Raw genomic sequence first — 19761 nt, forward strand, 5'->3', positions numbered from 1 at the left:
GGTAGGTTGGGCGGGGACGCGCCCAATGTGGGTAGGTTGGGCGGGGACGCGCCCAATGTGGGTAGGTTGGGCGGGGATCCGCCCAATGTGGGTAGGTTGGGCGGGGATCCCGCCCAATGTGGGTAGGTTGGGCGGGGATCCCGCCCAATGTGGGTAGGTTGGGCGGGGATCCCGCCCAATGTGGGTAGGTTGGGCGGGGATCCCGCCCAATGTGGGTAGGTTGGGCGGGGATCCCGCCCAATGTGGGTAGGTTGGGCGGGGATCCCGCCCAATGTGGGTAGGTTGGGCGGGGATCCCGCCCAATGTGGGTAGGTTGGGCGGGGATCCCGCCCAATGTGGGTAGGTTGGGCGGGGAACGCGCCCAATGTGGGTAGGTTGGGCGGGGAACGCGCCCAATGTGGGTAGGTTGGGCGGGGAACGCGCCCAATGTGGGTAGGTTGGGCGGGGAACACGCCCAATGTTGGTAGTTTGGGAGGGTGCCTATTTTTTTACATTTTTAATTGAAAACGGCAAAACGTGTTCATCCACACAAACTCACACACACACACACTTTGAAGACTTTTTTTACACCGTTTCAAAAGCGTTGCCCTAAATTAACCACTCTGCTACCCAGAAAGGAGGCAACCCATGATATTGGGCTACTTTCGGGGCTTGGTGTTTGGTTGACTTTGGACTGCAAATGTGTTATCTTTTCTGGCCACACTGCCAGCCAGAGACAGGGCCACGTCCAACCACTACACACTACATACATACACACATCATTAATACATACTACACACGTACATACTACATACAGCTCCAAACCTCAGCCCACAGATGGTGACAACTCTAGGGCGCACCAGTTACTACTCCAACCCAGGGACTGGGAACCATAGCCCCAGTCCTGGCGCAGGCATTGCCGGGAGAGATGTCCTCAATGCACTTTTACAGGGGGTGTTGGATATTTGTTCTCCCAGAGTTGAGGGATGTTTAAATCTCCTGACAACGTACTCCTTGGCCATGGCTCCTGAGTCACCTCCCTCTTTTGTGTCTGGCACAGTCTTTGGAGAGGTTTCCTACCCAAAAAGTGTTACATGAATATAATGTAACATAAACATTATTATTTTACTGTAAGGATTATTAGTGCACATTGTTGCTTAGGAAGAGAAGCCAATGTTAAATAGAGCTGGTAGTGCAAGTCAAATCTTCTGAAATACTCATGATGACTTATACCGTAACTCAATGTAACCTCAACTTCTAAGAAAACCTAAAGGGTTGAGCTCCATTTTGACTTTTTTTCAGCAGCATAACTACTGTCTTGTGATTCTCTCTGCTTAAAGAGATTCGTTTCTGCAAAGTATTACTTGGCATCTACCCAAAATGTTCTCAAGACACTATCTGTCAACTTTGGCTTCTGTAGTGCTTTATAATGCCTCTATTTTGGATTCCTCATGTCCTGTTCGCATTTGCCCTATGACATGATTCTCTATTATGTGGAGTCCTGTAGCTCAATGGTTAGAGCACTTGCTTTGCAAGCGAGAGACATGGGTTAGATTCCCACTAGGGTGAAACCTTGGACAAGTTTCCTTACTCCACACACCTGATAATAATCCCTCAAAAAAAATTAGTAAATTGATCACTTCAATCCATGACTGTTTGTGGGACATTGCTGTGCGCAATTGGCTGCCGCATTTCGCCCACAAAAATGCAGTCAATTCACTTTACAATCTATTCTGTGAAGCACTTTGAGACGTCTAGAAGACATGAAAAGTGCTATATCTAATGCAAGGATTATTATTATAATTTTGTCTCAAGTTTCATGTGGTTTGGACATAGAAGAAACATTGTGGATTGTCAGAGAATTGCATGCTTCCATTTTCACTGAATAGTTTAGACTGGAGTTGGTATTTCTTTTTATGGGAAGACAAAGTTGTAGTTTCCTGCTATTGTTCAAAAATAGTTTGTTCACTTACAAGTCTTTGATTGTGTAGTCAAATTAGTATTGTCTATAAGTATATGCGCCTAATACCTTCTGGAATTAGGTAAGCAGGATGTGTCCTTCAGGGAGTGTGCGCATTCCATTCCAATAAACTTTCTGAAATTTCCATGTATAGATGGGATGCACAGGACTCATTATGGTCTGGAAACTCTTAAGCATGGTGATGGTTAGCAATGTTAACAAGACAGAAGCCACGTTCATTGGCTCCCGTCAACATCTTCTATCCCAAGGCTTTGACCTCCTCAACCTCCCTGGCCCATCCCTCAGACTTACCAAACTGATGCACAACCTATGCTTCAGGTTTGACCCACATCTGGTCCCTGAACAGGACCACCTTCTTCCACGTTGCTCGCCTCCTACCATATCCCCAGACTCAGCCGATACACTCGTCCATGCGTTAGTCACCTTGTGACTTGACTTCTCAAATGCCCTCTTTGCCAGTTTCCCCAGCTCCACCATGCACAGGATCCAGCTGATCCAAAACCCCATCACCCACATACTCACCGTACTGAACTCCTTACCCCCATTATACCAGTTCTAGCCAGGCTCCACTGGTTCCCCATCGCCAAACGGATTGATTTCAAGATGCTGCCACGCATTTTCAAATCCCTTCATGTCCTGACACCTCACCTCTCCGACCTGCTTCCCCCCAATCCGCTGCTTCCACTTGACTGGCTCTGGCATTCTGCATGTCCCTTATGCCCTCAATTCACGATTGGTGGCTGCGCTTTCAACCACTACAGCCCAAAACTCTGGAACACTTTTCCTCTATCCCTCCACCTTTCCTCTTCCTTCCCATCTTCAGGTCATGCCTGAAGACCTTCCTCTTCGACCGTGCCTACGGTCACCTCCCCCTCCCACGGTCTCGGCATCGTGCTCCAGCACTGTCAAGCACTCTGAGACCCTACCCTATGTGAGCGGCACTATATAAATGCAAGTTGTTGTTGGTGGGCTCCTGCATGTGTCAGAAACCCAGCCGACCAAAAAAAAAGCAAGTGCTTTAAGTCTCCTTATATATTGGTTGAATATCTTTGTTCCACGTTGGCATGAGGTGTATGAGTAGGGTTATTAAAGAAATATAAGAGTTGCAAAATGGGATTAATAAAAACAGTGACTAAAAAAATGAGAGCTGTAGCAGGGAAGATGGCTTGAATGGTCTCCTTCTGTATAAAAAAAATTATGTTGTGGAATACCATTTACTAAATTTTTCAGTTCACGTCTAGAAATCTGGATTATTTAGATGAAGTGATATCATTTTCCCTTTTATTAAGCTAATACATATAGGTTACATAAAATACACAACAGTAGAACTTCCTCAATTGTAGTGCCAACTTAAATGTGTTGTACTTTGTAATACAAATATACATTGAACAGTGGTAAGAAAATATTCAGTTTAGCATAGAAAATGAGAATATGGATTCCCACAGCTAGTTTAGTGTTCCAAAATATTTGCTTTTTCCAAAATGATGTCAATAATTAATGAGATGTGAGTTAAGCCTCCTCCAAAAAATCTCAAATCATACTTAAATGAAAAAAAGCTGTAAAAATTGATCACAGAATATATATTTTTTTAAAAAAGGGTGCATCTTCCATATATTTGCTGTGAGTGCCATAGGAGACACGTGACCAGTTATACTGAACAGTATCCACACAACATTTTTGAGTAGCAAAGATAGCAATAGGCTTATACAGTATAGTAGGCAAGATAGTGGCTTTCTAATCCAGATGGATGAGACTGTTAAGACCCTTAATATTTCCTTGCTACAAGTATCAGATTGTCCATTGGCAGTAGTTGTGGAGAAACAGTCCATCGAACCCGCTGTTATGAGCAAAGACAGCTACAGTATAAAATAAATGGTAATCTGGAGAAAAAAGGGTGTAAAGTAGGCACAATTTAAGAAAAAAAACTGTCAATAAAGCAGTATCTGAAAAAAAATCATAAATGAATGGCTTAGTCAGAGCTCACAACCTATTAAAAAAATCAGTTTATGATAAAGTCTAGTGAATGCCCTAATACATCTACTGGAAAATACCCGTTTATCTAATCATGAACATTATTTTATAGTGACAATATTCCAGAAGACAATCAGTAATTCAAGGTGGGGCTCAGCTAATAATATTATGCTTAAAATAAATGCAGTCCAAATTAAAATTTCCCAATTGCACACGTGACAATTGCTAATCCTACGTGAATAGCCTCAGACATGGACCTAAACAGTTACCCTGGTGGAAAACACACCCAAAATGAAAGTAATATGTAAACTTGGGGCAATATGTTATAAAAATACCATGAAGGGATTTCAAATTCAACTTAATTGTGAGGTTCAGATGTGGACTATAATCTGTTAAAACTTTGCTCCCATTGTTTCAGATTTCATTCTAAACCTCCGTTAGATTATTACCTTGTGAATCACATTCTAAGGTGCCGATTATTATACATAGCATAGCTATTGATAACTTGGATTTGCTGGTACATTAACATCGCAATCGATTTCAATTTATTTTGCTCTTTTCTTGAAGCCTCTGATTCATAATGGGTTACAATTCCACAGGAGTACACCAACTCCAAACTCAGCCAAGTGGCCATTCTTAATGTGTGATTGAAGATCGAGTCCAGTCAGGTAATGAGGACCATGAACCACGAGGGGAATAAAAATAAAAAACCTGCATTTTGAATCACCTGTGCCTCAAACCTCTTCTCACTTGACTGTTGCAAAATGTGTTTTCCAGCAGGAGTTACTGGTTAGAAATAGGAAGTCTGGTCGAATTTTCCTGGAAACACTGAGGTCAATTCTACCTTTCCCATTTGTCACCACGGCTGAATTAGGCTGACGTAGCACAGACCAGCAAACAAACCTGTAATTTTCCTGTGATGTTTAATTTTAGACTAAACTGAAGTTGACTACACTGAACTTACTAGTTGAACTATCGGTTCAATGAACCGTTGCTCATCGATAAAACCGCTCTACTCTAGACATACTGAATGTTTTTAAGAATGTTTGAATCATTTAAAAATACAATATTTAACATTAAAACATACAAAGTTAAAAAAATTGGATTCTTCTGTGGGATTGGGTATTTTCATGGTACAACAGTTCAAAACTAATCTTTTCCACTTCCTAAGACTACCTAGCAGTATATGCATTTAATAAAAAAAATCTAAAACCATCTGCAATTCATTGGTTATGCACAGATCAACAGCTGCAATGCCCAGCATGAGGTGAAATCGAACAATTCAGGGATGAAGTAACTGGCCTCCCTCCCGCATGATTATTGCCAACATACACAATAATACTTTCGTCCAGCAAGTGGCGCTGTGCTATACAGAATCAGCTGTTTGCAAACCACTGACATGATTGTTTTTTCTGCTTTTAAAAATGTATAAACCAGTGTTACTCCTTTAAACTTTTTTTTGAAAGAGTGACCTGGAAGCGCTGACTGGCAGCTGCGCTACAGTTCAACCCATTATACCAAGTGGTCTGATTTTACAGACCCAAATCACCATGTTAAAGAGGGGTTCTATGATGACTTTGATCTAGGTTGGAGTTCTGATTATTTCCCCGGCGGGATGAACTTCCTTGCCTAGGCCCAGAGAATTTAGGTGCAGGTTCATAAGAGCCAAGTTCTGGGCACCCCAGCTGCTAGAGTCTAACCAGCTAAAACAGTGCAGTCTTCCATTGTAAAGATTCACATTGCTTGTTCATCTTACGACTTTGGTTTGCGTGGTTTACAGGAACTGAGTGGAAAGAATCCCTGCTCCCAGCAATCAGTCTGCTTCTCCAAGTCCTGCTAATGAGTCAAGATGGCTGATCCGTCATCAACAATACCTGTCTCAGGACAGTCTAGTAAACTACCACAGAAGGTGGAACTCAATTCCTATCTGGCCTTGCCACACGTGTCCCTTGGAGTTAACTCAGCCCTAAACAGCCACTTATCTATTCCCCCTGGATCATCGTCACTTTTTGATTAGATGGTTCTAGACATTGGATAAGCACAGGTTTAACCTCACTAGATAGTACTAGGAGCTACGTGGTGAGCAACATAAATTAGCATAAAATATAAGAGTCTACTCTTTGCTACACCCCCTATCTCCGACAGTGGTAGGTGATACGCTCCAGCAGCTGCTTACCTATGCATTCCAATTTGAGCACTACATCTTTTAAAATTAAAGGCAATTAGAACATCCTGTAAGATATGTAGTGAATTTCCATAAGCCAGGGAAATTTTCCCCAAACCAGATTCTTTTTGAAAAAGTAAATATGAGTAAATATTGTTCTCGGTTATCACTTTAAACAAATCTAAACCAAAAAATTCAAAGGGTTATAACTGTTCCATCCTCCTCTACGCCACCTCTGCTGATGGCCAGACTGTGTCTCGCCTCAGCCTTGATAGCACTCAATGTTTTAAGGATATTTCCATTGCTTTCTCTAACTGAACCATTGAGGGCCAGCTCCTTCTGCAGTCGCTGGCTTAGGTTTCCACTGTTTGTTCGAGAAGAGGTGTGAGGTGAAGATGGAAGTGTAACTGGAATGTGCTCTGGCTCACCACAACCCTCAATAATAATGTCAGGTTCCTCATCGCTTTCATCTTCAGGATTATAGTTCTGCACAATGTGGGCAGAAGGTAGACTGTGATGGCTGGCTGTACTGTCATTGGAGTGGCCAGAGCTACCAGACATTCGACTGCTACGTATAACATTGTTCCTCTGGTTCACCGGCTTCACTGTGATAATGAGATTGTGACTGTTGGCAATCATCATGTCAGTCACTTGATCAAGTGTTTTTCCAGTCACCTCAATGCCATTCACTTCTAAGACCTCATCATTAACTGCCAGGAGCCCTGTACTTTCGGCTAAGCCTGTTGGTACTAGGCGTGAGATAAAGATACCAGGAACCTTCTCCAGTCCATGGGGAGTCACCCTCACACTGGTGCCATCTCGAATATAAAATCCTAATGGTTTTTCACACCCATGTTTGTATAATCGGACTCTTCTGTGTGTTTCAGGAAGAATGTCCACATCAATGATGGAAGAAACGGGTCTGAAGTCTTGAGGAATACCAATGCTGATGTGAGATCTTTTACGGAGGGTGTCATTACGTAGTCCCACCAATGGTTTTTTCCTTCGTGTCAGTGAATTTGTGCCGAAGAGACTGTAGTCTACCTCTTCTGAAAAAGTAGTAAAAAAAACATTTAAAAAATGTTCTTCCATTCAATACAAAAAATCAGTAAAGTAGATGAAAAGAAAATCACAAGCATAAAAGTAATTTAGCAATTGTTTTAATATTTAGTATATTGAATGCACTCAGACACTGTAAACTGAAAGAAGTCTTTGAATCCCACCCTAATAATGGACATTTAGTGTGTGGATTTCCAATGCAGGTTAGGACATGCTAGTTTTTGTCTTAAAGCAAAACAAAATGTATTCTACTTACTGTCCGTGAAAGCCACAATTGAGAAGAAATGCAAGACCTTTCCCTATTTTTATATACTTTATCTTTAAGGACAACAACAACAAATTACATTTGTATAGCACCTTTCACGTCAGGAGGATGTCCAACATCGTTAGAGTGCCCCTTCTACCAATCTAGGTACATTCAGTGTGCTAAATATTGAATAGACTGCTGAATTGACTCCAATATTGCATTTGAATATGCTGTATTACACATTAGGAACCTGACCTAAGGCGATACTTTTATTGCATAATGTCCCATCTTATAATCTACTCTGACTGGAACCAGATGAGTTACAGCACTGACTTACAGTAGTTGGTCCCAGTAGATGAGCTAGCATCACCTTTGGCTTGGACAAGCTATAGTAAAATTAAAATTTTCAAGTTTAAAAGATTTGTCTGATCCACTCGATGTTAAGGTTTTAAACATTGTAAAGAGCTGCTGGGAGTGAATTCAGTTAAGATCAACTAAAATTAAAAATCTGTAGAGCTGCCAGCCCCATTGCTCAATTCGCAGGATCACACTGATGCCTACAGCACAACAGTGGCATTAATCCACCCACATGCCTTCATTTTTAGGAGAAAATTCAAACACCAGCAAAAATTTCCAACTACAAATTTTCGTTACAATAAACTATTCATACTTCTCTAGGTTAAAATACATCTTAAACCACAAAATTGTGGCCCATTGCATGTCGCTTGTTCTGAGGTTTTCCTTTTAAACACATACATACACCACTGGAAACCACCGAAAAGGTATGATTCCAATTTAAATTTGAAAATAATAATATACTTTCCATTTACTTCCTGATTGAAAGTGCTCAGTCTGATAAATACACAAGATTAGAGATTACCGGAACCCGGAAAATAGCGTTTATGCAAGTCATTTGCAGTGGAAAAAACATTTGGATAAAAAACGTCATTCATCAGAATTATCAGAAATTCTGCAAGAGTTGGCGGTTTAGGAAATAAAATCGTTTGTGTGTGTGTGTGGGGAGGGGGGGATAAGCAGATAAGGGTGGCCTTCAGAAGGTAGCAGGGGTGTTTGGGAGAGAAGTTATGACCCTGAGAAACTGAAGTGGCAAAGCAGTGATGAGGAAAGGGAGAATGGGATCTCATGGTGAAAGACTAGTTGGTTATGTAGGAAACTACAGATGATACTAAAGTATCAGCAGATTAGTTTTAAACCAGGAAGAAATGGAGGCAATAAGCGCCTTCCTCACCCCATTATATATTGTTCCGATTTATTAGTCAGTAATATTTCCAAAGTCATAACATTATCATAGATTAGAATGTAGCTTTAAAGCAGTCAATTTATAATTTATATATTGTTTCAATGATTCAGTGGCAAATTCAATGACTTAGGTTGAAGCTCTGGTCGGAATCCAGATTTACTACATTTACAATATTTGAAACAACGTGTTGATTATACAAAACAGGCAATATTTTAAAACACTCCTTGCTTTTCATTTGACAATTTTCAATAAAAACAGGATAGTGTGTTGAAACAAATTTATTTTCCCAGTTGCTTTCTGAGATTTGTTCATATAAAAAAAATCCATAGGCTATTTCTTAATTATGGAAAACAAATTCTACAACTCCACCAGCTCCACATGTGGTTAATACACAGATGGTCGGTACAGGGCTGTTTGGCAGAAATAACATTACTTGGGCAGATAAGATTAAACAAACAAGCTGAATTCCACAGTGGTGCAAACTCATAGGATTGCATGAGATTCCACTTCATCACTTGCTCTCTACTGTTTTGACTGACTCAATCCTCTGGGAATAGTGGAGTTAATCAACAGCACTTGAATACACTTCAAAGCAGAATTACTTCCACCTTAAGATTGGCTGCTAATGCAGCTAAGGAATTATTGGATTATTTGGGAAGTTTTCACTCTGGAAAAGGGAGGAAAACAAACACACAAAATTGTTTTCCTCCATTTTAGGCTAATCATTTGCGACATAATTGCATTGGGATAAACTTTCGGCAGCATAAGTCTGTTGGAACCTTTGAAACTTAAGCAATACTAACAGTTTAATATTTTGCAGGGGCAAAAATAAACTAAAAAACCTTTCCCAACATTGCCAGCTCAAACACATTAAGGTACAACATACAAATTATAACCATATGCCAGTAACTGGGATAGGTTGCCACCTTGTACAAAGCTGTAAAATCTTACTGGAGCTTTGAAGTATTTATCCTCCCAACAATTTATTTTTAAATCTGCCCTTTTAATCTTGAATGTGAAGGTTAAGTCCCTTTAGCCAATTCTAGTTTCCACTCTTATCGCTCCAATTCCCAAGGGAACTGTATCACTCTCTTTCCCCACCCGATCCAATGTACTCACTGTTGAAAAAGGAATTTTATTGAAGTATCCTTAATAATATACATATATATATATTTTAAATCTTCCTCTACTCTCCTGAAGGCAGTGTTTTGACTAAATCAAAGGGAATGAAATTGGAACCTGAGACTTCTGCAGATCAATATTTCACCATACAACACATTTATCCACAGGCACGTGGAGTGTTAACACCAGCACATATGATTGGGCTGAATGGCCTGTTTCTGTGCTGTACAGTCTATGTAAATCTACGTCAGAAGGCAGTGTAGACCACCCCAGCAAAGCTCAATCTGGTCTCATATGATGTCTGCACATAATAATAATCCTTGCATTTGATGTAGCGCCTTATCACGTCTTTGAGTCATCTCAAAGCGCTTCACAGAATATACTGTGAAGTGAATTGACTGTATATTTTGTGGGTGAAACGCGGCAGCCAAATGCGCACAGCAGTGTCCCAAAGTGTTGTGGATTGAAGTGACCAATTTTTTTAAAAGAATTATTACCCCCGGAAAAGCAATGCTCCAATTGACTAAAAACCGGGTTCCTGCTTACTGCTAGGTAAACGGAGCCGTGTGGAGTAAGGAAACTTGGCCAAATTTTCGCCCTGCTGGAATTGAAACCAGGTCCTCTCGCTTGCTCTAACCACTGAGCTACAGGACTCCGTGTGTATACTTTCAGCTTAGATCACAAGATAGCTTCTACGCATGGGAAACCTTAGATATTTCACTTTTCTAAGCTGAGGGTGACTGTACGACCACCTTCCATCAACCCAGCTGAGATTGGCCAGCTCAGGAAACAATGCAGCTCTATATAGTTCAGCAAAGGTACAGTGCATTTACCAACTCAGCCACAATGGGAGCTCCTAAAATAACATTGTTTTGAACACAGATTGAATTATAACTATGCCCTGTCCTTTCTGAGATTGACGAGCTTAAAATAGTGTAATAGCATTTTATTAATTTTTATATCAATTACGGGGTACAGATTGAATATATTTTTCAATGAATCAGTTGCAAAGTGTATTCATACACGGAACACACTTTTTTCTAGCTCCATTCAGTCCCCAGAACACTTGGTAGATGTTAGTCATTTAATTCAGTGCCAGTATGCATCTCTAGCTCTAAGACAAACTGGCACTTCAAATACATTTTTGATAACCCAGCAGTTTGGGGATGAACTGAAGTGAGTAAGTGTTTATTACTTGCTGCATGGCCAAATGCCAGCGTAGATAACATCTACAATTGAGAACATTAGGAAGCTAGAAATTTAGGCCAGTTCCATTTTGGGGGCTAGATCTATGCTCAATTTGTAATTTTAATTCTGAGCAGGATATTTGAGGTGGAAACAAAATCTGGAGCAAGAAGCCAACTCACAATAAAAACATGCGAGGTACAAAATTACCACGGAAGGGTGTACATCAACTAAACTCTAACAGCGTTAACATAGTCAAAACTGAAAAGTACAGATGTAAGATCAGTAGAGAGAAGGTAATCAGAAGATTAGATTTAATTACTTATATACTGCATAGAAAGAATTATCGAGGGAGAGAGTGGAGGCAGATGTGCCATCAAACTCAAGAGGGATTTAGATAGCTACTTGAGGAAGAAATCAATTGATGGTATGAGAAATTAGACATTATTAAACTTTAGCCAGATGAAGCACTATTTTTCTGTTCCCAAGAAATTTATAATTTTGCGTAACATTGTTTTTAAACAGAAAATGGTAAGTCTTTGAATAGAGAATCTGTTATTCATCTATTTGAAATACTAACAGAAAGTCTTCTGAGAAAGTGGGGTGAGGGAGGGGGGGGGGGGGGGGGCGGGAGTGGGGGAAATAGACAGAAAGAGAGGGAAGGGAATACATACGAATCATCAAATTGTAATCATTTTCAACTATGTGTACCCATTCTGTTGATCATTTTACATGGTACACTGTCGAACAAAACAGGGTGTAGTGAACATTCAGGGAGCTGCTATTAAAGGCTTTGTGCTTTAATCTTCTTTCTTTAAAAGAGACAACATATCAGTGCCCTCTTCCTTTTACCCTAAAGAAAAGCTTTTTAATCAATATTTATCATTTTCATTTCTTCCTACATGGAAAATTTTACATTACTAATAAGTTTCTATCCAAAAACATGTTTTATATTACACTTTTATCTCACAGCAGAGTCAGTTTTTTAACCCTTTTCACTATACATTTTCATCTCTGGTGAAAGCTGATCAATAAACTATTTTCTTAAAAAAACCCTGAATTTTCCAACTTTTTTGGCTTCCAGGAAACACACATCCCAAGCCTGTTAATTGATGCGCACATTTTGCCTTACAGGTGATTGTGCAGATGATCTGAGAGCAGCAGTATGGATCTAACTTCAGTGATCGTTTCTTGACACTCAAATGTGTTACTTAGTACCAGAAAGAGTTGCATTTGCTACCGTTTAAGAGTGAAGAAATTGTTTGGAAGTCTGTAGTGAACATTTTTGTGATGCTCCTTGAGTGAATACCTTTAACACGGGCAAAACATTTTTTTTTAACTGATTTTCACCAAATGAAACTGGATTTTTTTGCATCGAAAATCTTTTCCCTCTTCCATATTGCTTTTCTCAAATGAAAAATAATCAATTTTTTCACTGTGAATCATACATCAATAGTTGAGCAATTGGTTTCTCGGTAAGACCCCTCACTTCCCCAAGGGCATTATGGTGGACTGTATGTAATCCCATCATTGCTACAGAGTGAATTCACGCTGGATCCTACTTCACAATTTTATAAAGTACTGTATTTCATAATTTTACTAGAAAGCCAAGTAAATTATAAAATCCATCCAAGGCATGACATTATCTTTCTTTAATTATCATCTTTCAAAAGCTGGTCAGCTGGATTCCAGTTGTGTCTACCCAAATGACTTTCATGCCCTCATTCAAAATGGTTGAAAAGCAATTTTTCTACAAAACTGGGGAAGGCCTGCAGTTACTGGTTAGGGCATTTTGCTAAAGATAGGAAGACAATTTCAATCAGCCTACAATTAGTAGAAATTAACTTGTCAATCCCAGCCAGTAAACTGTTATTTTGGGGTTTTCAGTGAAATTGCTTTGCATCCATAGATTTTTAAAAACATAAGGTCTAGTGTTTCGGGTTGTTACTATATGTTCAATATGATATTTTGACTTTATAACCTAGAACAGTTAATTTATAAACATATGGTTAGCACAGTATTAATGTTAAATGTAAGCAGGCTGAAACTTTAATACTTTTAGTGCTGGGCAGTGCTGCATTATCAGATGTTAGAACAAGATCCTATCTGCCTGTTCAGGTGGATGTTAATAAGCCGATGACACTAATAGAAAAAATGGAAGCAATATCCCCAGCCGCCTGACCAACAATCATCCAGATAATTTGGTCATTCATTTCATATAGTTTGTTGCATCGGTTATGTACAAATTGGATGTTGCATTTGCTCAAATACAGTCACTACACTGACAGCAATTACCTACAAAACACTTTGAGATATTGATATTATAGATCCCCAATCAAATGCAACAAATCAATTTAGTTCTCAGAAGTAAACTATTTATCCTCAATAGCTTCATTTTAATAATATTTGGGGTTATTCCTAGGTATGGTATCTAGAAACTTTATAAATTAGTCAAGTATTATGGCCCAGATTTTTTTCTAATATTTTTTATATTAAAAATGCTAACATAAACCCAGCATCTTCCTCTGAAATGTTTACAGCTTAATTTATGTTACTCTTAGAAGTTTGTGTCAAGATGAAGTTGGCCCAACACTTTCAGACTTCGGCATTATGTTGTTGTAAGGCCATCAATTCAGACGTTAAACATTTCTTAATGTAGTGAATGTACCAGTGTACAATATCAAATACATGATCCTGGAAGTATCTTATGGACACAAAATACAATAACTCAATCAGATAGGTTTGGAGTATGAAACTATTTTGTAGTTTTGCTACAAAACATCAGAATTATAACCTAAATTGGGAAACGGGTGTAAGATTTGATTGCTCCTCCAAACTCTTCCTCCTGCAAACAATCCACAGTAATCGGGGCTTCAACTATTATTTTGAAATGGATTGGGACTCCTTGTTTTTGCAATAGTTGCTTCTAAATACACATTTATATAGTACCTTTCACATTAGGACATCTATACTTTGGTTGGGCATCCTGAACTGGGTATGGGCAACGAAGTGGGTAAGGAAGGGAAAGATGACCAAAAGCATCAGAGTATTTTACAGTAATTATAGGCAGTAATTGGGGCTCCACAAAACTCAACCTATAACTAGGCAGGATCCCTGATCAGCATGCACATTTTGACTTCACCCATCAAAACACAACCTGATCTGCTGGCAATAGTAGGTTTGAATGCGCTTTGCAACAATATACAATCTTATCCACTTGTGCTACAAAGTTGGTTGTACATTGCATTATGTGCAACCAAACCCATTATCATGAGCAGATTGATTTAATTTGTGCATTCGCAATGCAGGAAGCATTGGTCCGCAAGGATACATCTGCCTCACAAATGAACCAGATTCACACCAAAAAAATTTTCAATGAAGTTCCACACTTTTTTTGAAATAGAAGTTTACACACAACAATCCTTTGAGTTAGAAAGTTGTGGGTTCAAGACCCATGTCATGAGTTTATAATAATAATCCTTACATTTGGTATAGCACCTTTCACCTGAGGACAACACCCCAAAGCACTCCATAGGATACTGCAGTGATTGTGTTTTGTGGATGAGCGCATTATCGAGGCGTTGCTCCAATATGGTGGTGCGGGAGTACTGAGATACTGCCTACTGTTTAAGTGGATGTAAAAAAAAAACTAACTGCTCTTTGAAAAGAGAAGCGGTTTCTCCTCCTGTCCTGGCTAACAATCTCCTAAATAAAATTGGTCATTCACTATATGGCTATTTGTAGGACAATGCTGTGCACAAATCGGCTGCTGTATGTGCCAACAAAATACAGTCACTTTACCTTATATCCTGGAATCTCTTTGAGACGACTCAATCACATGATAATAATAGTTACATTTGGTATATCTTCTTTCATAGGATTTACTACAAAGTGTAGTGACTGTGTGTATTTTGTGGGTGAATGCGACATCCAATTGTGTGCACAGCAATGTCCCACAAATAGCCACAAAGTAAGTGGGATTTGGGGGGATTCTTGGCCAGGACACCGGGAGAAACTCCCTTCTCTTTTCAAATAGTGCCATGGGATCTTTAATGCCCCCTGATCAGGCAGATGGGGCTTGGTAGAACATCTCACCCGAAAGATGGCACCTACCAACAATGCAGCAAAGCCCGAGTCCTGCATTGGAGTGTTAGCCGAGATTATGAGAGTTCAAAGCATCAATGTGGGGCTTGAACCCACAGCCTGACTTGGAAGCGAGAGTGTTAACTGAGCCAGGCTGTATGAGTGTTTATTTAAAAAGTTGTATAAGATTCATCCGAGGAACTGCTTTGAGACATCCTCCTGATATGAATGGCGCTAAATCAAATGCAAGTATCATCATGACAGGCTAGATAATGAAAAGCTGTTTCCGCTGGTAGGTGTGTCTGTGACCCGTGGTCACAGTGTTAAGATATCTGCCAAAAGAAGCAGAGGGGAGGTTAGAAGAAATCTTTTCACTCAGCGAGTTGTTCGAATTTGGAATGATCTGCCTGAAAGGGTAGTGAAGTCCGATTCGATAACAGCTTTTAAGAGAGAACTGGATAGGTATCTGGGGAAGATGGGTTTGAAGGGTTATGGGGAGAAAGCTGGCGATTGGGGTTAGTGAAAGTGACTTGCTCTGTCAAAGAGCCAGCACAGAAAAAAAACTCGATGGGCCGAATGGCCTCCTTCTGTGCTGTAACATTCTATGAAAATCTATGAATCTATGATTATATCATTAAGCCATGAATGTTACAATACAGTATATATACACATTTCACAAATGCCATTGGCAATTCACCAAAACTTATTAATGAAATTATTCTCCCAAGCTTTCCGAGGCTGGACTATAGGGCAAGACGTGTCAGCACTGGGCCTCAGCCTCTCAACAACAACAAAATTACGTTTATATTTACCACCCTCCAATTCTGTCTGAAATCAATGGAGCTGCTCTCAACCATCAAGAGACTTTCAAAGAAGCTGAGTTTCCACACAAATAAAATTCGGAGGGGGGGAGGGTGGGGGGAGAGAGACATGAGATATTACTCAGAATTTCCAAGCTGTGGATCTTACCTATACCACACAATTAAAAATAATGAAGTATAATAGCACAGACTCAAGCCGGTTTAACCATTTTAATATCAGCGTTTTTCTACTGTTTTGCAACATTGGCACAGGTTTCAAACCTTGAGCCCACGCTGTTAATAGAGAACACGTGTGAAGAGGAGAAAATACTTTATAAAATATTCCTCCGTTAGACATTCTCATACTAAACAGCTGAAAACAGTTTTAACCAATGGGTTGCTTTGCATTAGGGACCTGACATTTCAGCTCAGGAAGTCATTTGAATTGTTCAGTTGCTTAAGAACAGTTTTACTGTTGGATCAAGAATCATGTATGGAATCAGTGCAAACTAGTTGAGTTTTTTTATTGATTGAATTGCCCCTGGTATGCATTTATCAAATCTAAGTGCATATGCAACTTCTCTCGTCTATCATCTATTAATCCAGTACTCAATATTTCTCTTTAGCTACATCATCGGCCTGCCTTTCTTCATCTCTGAAGTAGTTTGTTTGTAACTCAACACATGAGCTGCCACAAATGAATGCTTTAATCATGCACTCAATAGAAATAAATTTTTGATAACATAGGTTAATAGTAGTGTTGTGCCACAAAAAAGCTGCATATATATTGTGGCGCTCAAGTAAGCCAACATCTCTAAGCGTGTTACAGAGATAGGGTTGCAAACCAAGCAAAGGAAAAAGTGGATATAGGCGCATTAGAAGAGGTAGGATTTGAGGCTGGCCACTAATTTGGGGGACTGAAAGTGTGGCCATTTCTTTAAAACTTTCATCTCTGTTGCCTATTTTATTTTTATCTATAACTCTCACAGCCACAATCTTACTTTTAGTTGTGTGAAGTAGGGAAGCTCCATAGCTTGGTGTCATCCTGGCTCTGTTGAGAGGACTCTTGCCTCTGATCCAGAAGGTTGTTGGTTCAAGTCCAACATCAGGACTTGGAGCTCGGTCGAGACTGATGCTCCAATGGAACCCCGGGGGAATGTTGCCGTTGTTTGGATGAGATGTTAAACCGAGGCTCCAATCAACCTATCCTTGTGACATTAAAGATCCCGTGGCACGATTCAAAAACAGAAAAGTGCTTTTCTCAGGGAGCTCAAAATTCCCCAGATAAAACTGATCATTCACTTTAAGACTGTGGGACATTGCTCCGTGCAAATTGGCTACCTCATTTGCAACAAAATACAGTAACATGTTACAGTAATTCCCGACATATATCAGATGCAAGGATTATTACACCAGTCTGTCAAATCCTCAACATAATACAACTCTCAAAGTACAGTATTGCTGTACTTGTAGATGTTCATATCAACAAACAAGTATTGCATTTATACAGAGCCTTTCACTTCAGGAGGATGTCCCAATACACTGGACAGCTTGTACCCAATCTGGGGGTTGGATTCGGGGGAGAGGGGTGGGGACCAAGGGGGAAAAATGACAGAAAGATGACAGTCAAAGAGGAAGGTCTTGAGACAGACCTTGAAGGATGCAAGGGAAGGATCTTGTGATAGATCTTGAAGAATGTGAGGGAAGACTACCCTAAGGGAGAATGAGTCTCCCTTTCTATCAGGTAGCAGGAGATTTCCTGATGGAACTGTCCCTGAGAACACCAAAGCAAACAGAGCACTGCAGATTCTTTTTTTGATGCAGTGAGTTTTGATGAGGAGGGAATACAAGCTAAAATAAAAATAATTGGGAGGTCAACCTAAGAATCTGACATGAGGGTTAGGGCTATGAGAAATCTACAACTTGCCAATTGGTTTCAGAACAATTTCTACCATGCTTTTATGTAGGAATTAGACTCAAATTCACCAGTGATTTGTTTCCAATACAATTCCTTCTGGACACTGTTGTTCTAGTTTAAGAAAACAAACACCTTCCTAGATAAGTAATGCTAATGTAGAATAATTACTAATTCACATGCACTCTTGGACCCAACCCACATTTTTAAATAGGAATGAAAAGTTTTGCCCTCACAAAAAGAAGACAATATAGAATGTGAAATTAGGAATTGATGCTTTCTGTTGAAGGCAATTTACTTCACCTGCAAGTGATTGAATGTTTCCTTTAGTTCTTTAAACTGGTCAGTGATTCAGAAAACTGATTTTTCTATGAGAGAAAGCCATCTTTATAAAACAAATCAACAGCTGCAGCCTTTTCAATTCAAGTCCTAACATGTTAGCATACTTCGTGCCATTACTTGTTTTACCACAAAAAGTCATACAAGTGAGACCTTTTAGCAATACAGCATTTATTTTTCAGTGTTGGCTCAGTTAATCGTACTCTCACATCCAAGTCAGAAGTTTGGGACTTGGAACTCTGTAAGTCTAATCTGACACTCCAATACAACGATAGGGGAGCTGCATTGCTGGAGGCGCTGTCCTTCAGATGAGATCTTAAACCAAGGAACCATCTGCCTGATCAGGTGGACATTAAAGATCCCAAGGTTCTATTTGAAAAGAGTTTCTTGTGGTATCATGGCCAACAATCCCTTCATAATAAAATTGGTCATTCACTTCATGGCTGTTTGTGGTACATTGCTGTGTGCAAGTTGGCTACCATGTTTACCCACAAAACCCAGTCACTCCACTTTATAGTATACTTTACAGTGTCTTGGGACATCTTCCCGACATGAAAGGCACTATACAAATGTAATTTTCCTGTGAAGCAGTTTGGGGCATTCTCTTGACATAAGAGGTGTATATCAGATGTAAGGATTATAATTATTTTGAAAGATTATAAACAACCTTGTCTTCTTCAATGGGGCACACATCTGCTACTAGCAGAGGAAGATCCTGATACTAACAGCCACGTCTGTCCTTTCTGTGGGGCATGGAAACCAGATAGGCCGTGCAAGGCCACAAATGGAGAGAGACTTAGCTAAAAATTCATGACAAGCCTTTCTGCTCTGGCAGAACTATATAAATTTACAGCACAGGCAGCCATTTGGCCTATCAAAGAGAATCCATTCAGTGCTGTTTTCCTGCCTTTTCTCTCATACATCTCCAAACTTCATTTTCGATATCTATCTGGTTCTTTCTTGTAGGCTAACATAGGCGTATGATCTTCTCGAGTTGAGAAAAAAAAGGACATGGGTAGACAGAAACATCTCTCCCTTCTTTCAGGCAGACTTGTATGTGGTGATACAACCAAAACAGTTGTTAGCAATAGAACAATAACTGTTTACCCCAAGTACTAGAAACTACCTGGACCAAGTGGCTGGATCTTCCATTCAGTAAATTAATGCAATGTTTTTTATATTCACCCTGGCTGGTAAATGGTCCATGTACTAATAGACAATTAGTGCTATATCAAGACAGAGCAGGGCTTGCCTACCATGTTAGTATGCCAAACCAATTGGATGTGCTCAAATATGTACCGATTTGCCCTGAATTTGTCAAATTAGTTTAGAGCTAGCTGTACCATTCAATGTTTGAACCTGACGATTGAAATCAGTCAGCTTCCACTAGCTTTGACTTTTGAAGATGAGCTGAAGAGGGTTGCCATTATCAACATTTGTACAGATGTTCATGCAGCTGGTTAGTTCCAGAACCCAGCTGTGACAAAAGGTGCCAAGTGTGAAGCAGTTTGAACTACAGGCATCTTATGAATAGTCTTGCACTTATAAGTACAAAAATGGTTGTCACCATCAAACTGAGAAGACAAAGGTAATGTTCTGTTGCAATCTGACTCCCTTCTGAATCTCCGGAGGATTATGAATCAATCTGAGGGGTA

General features: G+C 39.8%; 1 protein-coding gene across 1 annotated transcript in view; it reads right to left on the reverse strand.

Annotated features, from left to right (window-relative positions):
- Positions 1-3160: 3160 nt before the first annotated feature.
- pard6ga (par-6 family cell polarity regulator gamma a) overlaps positions 3161-19761 on the reverse strand; it is a 46845-nt gene continuing 30244 nt past the window's right edge. Inside the window, exon 3 of the mRNA XM_007902594.2 lies at positions 3161-7144. Coding sequence (XP_007900785.1) covers positions 6291-7144 — 854 coding nt within the window. The 3' untranslated portion in view covers positions 3161-6290. The remainder of the gene's footprint in view (positions 7145-19761) is intronic.

The sequence above is a fragment of the Callorhinchus milii genome, unplaced genomic scaffold (assembly GCF_018977255.1).
Source record: "Callorhinchus milii isolate IMCB2004 unplaced genomic scaffold, IMCB_Cmil_1.0 Scaffold2, whole genome shotgun sequence".
Classification (NCBI taxonomy): domain Eukaryota; kingdom Metazoa; phylum Chordata; class Chondrichthyes; order Chimaeriformes; family Callorhinchidae; genus Callorhinchus; species Callorhinchus milii.